The sequence below is a fragment of the Varroa jacobsoni genome, unplaced genomic scaffold (assembly GCF_002532875.2).
Source record: "Varroa jacobsoni isolate VJ856 unplaced genomic scaffold, vjacob_1.0 scaffold_1077, whole genome shotgun sequence".
Taxonomy (NCBI): Eukaryota; Metazoa; Arthropoda; class Arachnida; order Mesostigmata; family Varroidae; genus Varroa; species Varroa jacobsoni.
Window position 1 is genome coordinate 117,598 of NW_019213979.1, and position 5,578 is coordinate 123,175.

At 36.8% G+C, this 5,578-nt stretch overlaps 1 protein-coding gene across 1 annotated transcript in view; it reads right to left on the reverse strand.

The window, feature by feature from the left end:
* Nucleotides 1–1,560: 1,560 nt before the first annotated feature.
* Gos28 (golgi SNAP receptor complex member Gos28) overlaps nt 1,561–5,578 on the reverse strand; it is a 4,392-nt gene continuing 374 nt past the window's right edge. The window contains exons 2-6 of the mRNA XM_022843831.2: nt 4,585–4,778; nt 4,185–4,287; nt 2,694–2,871; nt 2,358–2,502; nt 1,561–1,924 (exon numbers count right to left, since the gene is read on the reverse strand). Coding sequence (XP_022699566.1) covers nt 1,832–1,924; nt 2,358–2,502; nt 2,694–2,871; nt 4,185–4,287; nt 4,585–4,778 — 713 coding nt within the window. The 3' untranslated portion in view covers nt 1,561–1,831. The remainder of the gene's footprint in view (nt 1,925–2,357; nt 2,503–2,693; nt 2,872–4,184; nt 4,288–4,584; nt 4,779–5,578) is intronic.

The following is a 5,578-nucleotide window of genomic DNA, read 5'->3' on the forward strand; positions in this document are numbered from 1 at the left end:
TCATCACATATCGTTAATTTTAGTTATAACAAGTCAAATGACCACTTTTAGTATAACAGTCATTTAGATTATCTGTGCCGCTCCTTGGATGTTACGCAGTTTCTTTATGACGATAGCAAAGCAACATCGGGAACGCGTTCGTTCTGCAGCACAGAACGACCGATAACTAACGACAGTGCTTGTTCTGACTGCCACGGGTCGGGTTTGCCTATACTGTGGGTGATTTACTATGTAGAGTTCCTATCAGTAATTCCAACTCTTGATAAATGCAAGAAATCCACGTTAAGCTCTTAACGTTTGTTTTTACATACTATACAAGTAAACCTTGTATATACCATGACTCATCGTCTCATAATTTCAGATACATTAAGCCCAAAGTCTGGTTGCTATAGTGCTAGGAAATGAGGGAAATGTGCCGTGAAATAGCATTGATAGTGCAGCCGTAGGTCGGCCAAAATTCGCATCTTTAGACCTTCCTGTACAACATAAAAAGGGACAAATAGCCATTTAAACGAGCCATCCGAGAACTATTGAAAAGAGTTACTTATATATTTTTTGCATTTAATAATTAATTACCGAGAAAAGGCATCTTATTATATTGGGAATAAATTTAACAAATTTTGATTATATATGGGTTAGCTGCCACGACGTGCGTCAGTCTGATCTCAGACTATGTTAAATGCAGTTTACAATATACCGTTACATCTTAGATAAAATGGAGCTATTTTTTTTAACTCAAATGTTCTTGCTGAACTAAAAAGACGTAAATAATATAACTATCGTGGTCATGCTACAGTTCTGCCTTGAAGACCGAATTTGGTTGCAATGGACACGCTTCAATAAACTGCCCCAATACGAGTCGTGATAGACGCCTAGTATCTTTTTAAGCAGTACTGAAGTGAAAGACTGAGTCGGAAAAAATCAACCTTGTCATTAAAATACAAAATAACTACTTGCTGAAATGCGCTAAAATGTTTGAAAAGCAGTTAGGAACAAGGACCTTTTTTTTTGTTTTTTGTAACATTAAGGCATATATTAATGAATACTTTTGCTTGTTTTAATATCAAACACCTGAGGCGACACAAGCCTGTAGAAGAGGTTTATGTGAGAGATGCGTTTAGGTGCAAGATTAAATTGAATAACGATTTTTCCGTCATTAACACTACTACTTAGTTAAGTTATGTACATTTTAGTTTGTATTTCCTTAAACCAATGACGAGTAAAAAATCCGTATCACTCACTTTTGATTTATAGCGAGCTCTTGTTATATTAACGAGATGTTCTATATCCCTTAGTTGCTACTTGATTCGAATGATCTCACAAAAATTCGACTCTTGTTATGTTGTGATAAACACTACACTTGCAGTGGTTACAAAAAAATATATATGAAAAAAGAAAAGGATACAAAAAAAGAGGTTCCTCTGCACTGCCGACGGCCGTGCTTAGTGATGATTTGATATTACTTGGCAGCACCAGTTGTTCTACTGGAATGCCCTGTTCGCTTCTTAGTGACCATTTGAAGCGATTCACTATCAAAGTGTAAAGCCAACACCAACTAAATTCAAGGAAACCACTTTCTATCTTTATGTACCTGTCCCATAGATACATCAGAGAGCCCACAATCCACATACATTACAAACATACGCACATTAAATGGTATTTAATGGGTTGTTTTGCATTCGAGTGATCCTTCCATAGAACTTAACAAGGTCCAGAAAAATATTGGTCATTAATGTTCCATTTTCATGTGGGACTTAATAAAGTCAGACCTATTGGCAAAATATTTCTGCTCTTTGAGTTACAAACCTATATCGAAAACCTTTATATATTTTTAGCGAAACGTGTACAATAGTAGTAGCAAAGTGCATGTGCCAATTACGAGACCAAGAATGATCGAGTCTCTTCGCTTACGGATATGGATACGCTGAAAACAGAACACAAACAAAAAGATTTATTAGCCAGGTAAATAGTAATTAATGTCGCTAGCTTTTGTATTGTCGGTGTAAGGGTATAATCCACTGCCGCAGCTACATTTTGCGATACTTAAACAGGGTTATTTGATAATTAAATAGATTTCAAATTAACGCGGTTTAGTTAAAATGTATTGTGCATTTCTATCCAACGCCATCTGCTTCGGTCACTGTCAAGCATTTTATACTGCTGGAGTCAACTCTAGAAAATAGAAAGCCAACCAACTAACGTTGCACCCATTCTAAATATCTTATAATCTAATCAAAGTCAATGATACATCAAACAAAAAACCTACAGCGGCAAAAAAAACTCTGTGCCCACATACCTTACTATCAGATAAAAGCACGGAACATGGAAATGGAATCCGAAAAGATTTTTTAACGTACTTGCAAGAGTGAATTGAGAACGGGAAAGCGGTTTGCAAGAGTCGTCACTCGGGTTTGCATTGATTTCAAGGTTCCTCGTTGGTTTCGAAGCTCCTCACGAGTCCGAATGGCTATGTTGATCTGGTCACTGACTAAACGCTCGGAACTATTGAAACAATGACATTCAGTGTAAAATCCCAATTGTCGATATAGTTAGCATATTATAGTGTGCAGGGCCACTGCTCAGGAAGAGCAAGAGTAATACAATTATACAGTATTTGTATCAAATGTCGAAACGTGAACGTATTGTGTCTTGTTTGGGTTATGCGCGAGATACATATGTGAACGATACCGTACTTGCGTATGTGTTCATGTTCTTTTAGGTAGAAGTCTGCCCTCCGATTGACGCCGCCACCGCTGGCAGCGGCACCTTTCATCTTGTGGTCCGTGGAGGCGCTATCCCCGCGGCCTGACGTACCCAAAAGCTCTTCCCGCTGACGCCGACTTTCGATATTATTTCTTGTCTTATTGAACTCTAAAAATGATACCCAATAGCAGAAGCAACTGGACAGAAGCAATTGTTTTTTAATTAAATTACGCCTGTCGTGTAGTATAATGTCACTGACAGAGCCTGAAGGTTCACTGCAGGTACGCACCATATATGAAAATAATACATGGTCAACGCCTGTTGACTGTCTGTTGTTTAGCTACGAGCGCTTTCAAGGCAATACCATTATTATTATTTCTAAGCTATCATATTTATATACAAGCACCTTCATACATGCAGAAGTCATTGCTTTCTATTATAGAAAAAGGACCTTACACTCGAGTGTGACATACGTGTACATAAAATAAAACTAGATATAAAAAAAGAACTGAGGAGTGTACTTTTTGATCCAGCAGTTGATCATCATAGCTTTCGTTCGTAGATTTTTCCCCATACGACAAATACAACGTAGAAAACAATCCGGCGGGCTTCGGAACTTTTAAACCAGTTAGGCTACAACGATGGTTTTTTAAGCTATATTATAGGTACTCTCATTTAATTTTTTACATATATGTCCGGGCGCTCTGTTGGCTTTTAAACAACTACATACCTACTTGCGTTTCCATATATAATTTCTCTTTTATGGCTTCTCAAAGTAAATGGTAGCGGGATATACTCCCACCAAGTGCTCTTTTTAGGGTATAGACAGCCCCGTAACCAGAGGGATTTAGATCGGGAGAATAAACGAGTTGAATGCAATCCCGAATATTGCTTTTCAGTCTGACGTTGGAATTAAGTCCTTAGAGTGCGTGCTTTCGATTGCCATGCCAACGGTCGTTTGAAGAACTGGAGACAGCATTTGCTCTGGAGATAACATCTGCTCACCTTCACGCTGGCTCCGATTATCAATACTAAACGATATTTTTCTTTTTATGCTCATTTGTCCTAGAGTAGACTCAACCGATTTTCACTCGCAAAATTTAAGATAACTGAAGTATTTATTAGCCTAACATCGTCTGCTCACGGCGTGGCTCAAAAGTTTTTTAATTTCAAAATCTACCGGATTCGCTTGTAACAGCCTTATATTAATGCAGCCACAATAGTAGAATGCTTTTTGGACAGAGAAATACGGCATATAATTTTATCATAGAAAAACAAGAGCGGATTCGATTAGTTTAAAGCACAGTTTGTAATTTAGTCAAATATGTTCCAGTTTGAGATGCTGACCAGGATAGTATTAGCCGGTTCGAATTAATTCCCTTTAAGCCTAACATTTGACCTTAAGTATTAATTTCAAACAGCGACGACGTCTCTCGCATAATGAAAAATGTTCAGAAAGAGTTCTTAGGGGTTTGTGATACCTGCAGTATAGTCTTTAAGAATATCTCTGTGTCGTTGTAACGTGTGCTGGCGGGAGCTGCCGCCTCCTTCACACTCAGACATGTCATCGTTCAATTGCTGTAACTGCAATAAATAATTTTATAATGCGAAAACGTAAGTCGAGTAATTTTGCAGTTTATGCATGAACTGCTTTATCACAAAATACGTACTTGGCATTCATACTAATCGTAATATTACATATAAGTCATCGGGCCAAAGCAGCAGAGGACGATACAAAGTTAATAATGCAGTTTTTGGATAACAATATGTCTTATTTGTAGCTTATTAACTGTTTATTGTTTCTATTTTTCGAGTACAGGCGCGTAATTATCTTGAAAATATTTCTGTGGGGTATCGATATTCAAAATTAAAGATACTCACGAGCGACAGCAGATGTTCGATTTCCTCAGTCATCGAATCTACCACATGGCCGGAGGCGGCGCTGCTTAGCAGTGGAACTGTATCGCTATTCTCGTGGGTGAAATCCCGCGACCCCAATGACGTTCCCACCTTACTAAAAGACACCAGCTTTAGGTCGATTTCATTTTCAAGATGTCGGGCTTGCTTCCGTAATTCTATAATGGAAAAGGACTATGTCATGTCAAAGCATATCATCGTATTATTGCTCGAGGAGTTTAGGAATTTTGAAATCTACTCATTTAAAAAGCAGTACAAGCAAGATGAGCAAGCTTGTTTTAACCTCACTCGAAAATTTCGTAGGAAAAACTTTTCCGGACCACAATTTTAACTGATGTCAAGACTTGAATGTAGCTTAATAAAATTAATCCTTTCAGACTAAGTTCTCTAACGGTATCTTAAATAATGTAAATGCATACTTATGTAATATACGGTAAAAATTGTCAGTAACTGAAGCAACTAAACTTTTTTGATTTGAGAGTAATAATAAAAATAATGAGAATCTTTAGAATTATAGTAATATTGACGAAAGTAAATATATCCATTGGTGATAGTGAAGAAAGATGAATGTGTGATTCAAAAATAAGCTATCACTCAGTTATTGCCCCATTAGCCTGTATTACTGTGATTGGTTACAGTAAATTCTATGCAATTACTTATTGAAGTTACTAAGTTATATTTTTGTTTCTGTGGAGTAAATTGTTCAATACAATCAAGACTCACAATATTTAATGAAATGGGAAATAATAATAATAATAAACTATTGTTTTTTTCGAATTTTGTTTCACATCTCACATTGTGGTCTGTTCAGTGTGTAACAAACTCTCCTATTCATGTGCGAATGCGACACTGTTTAATGCACCACTGGTTAAGGTTATGATAAAACTTTAGAACAACTACTACATACGCGCCGTTAAAATGAGATGTCATTATTATAAAAATTGTTGATTATTATATA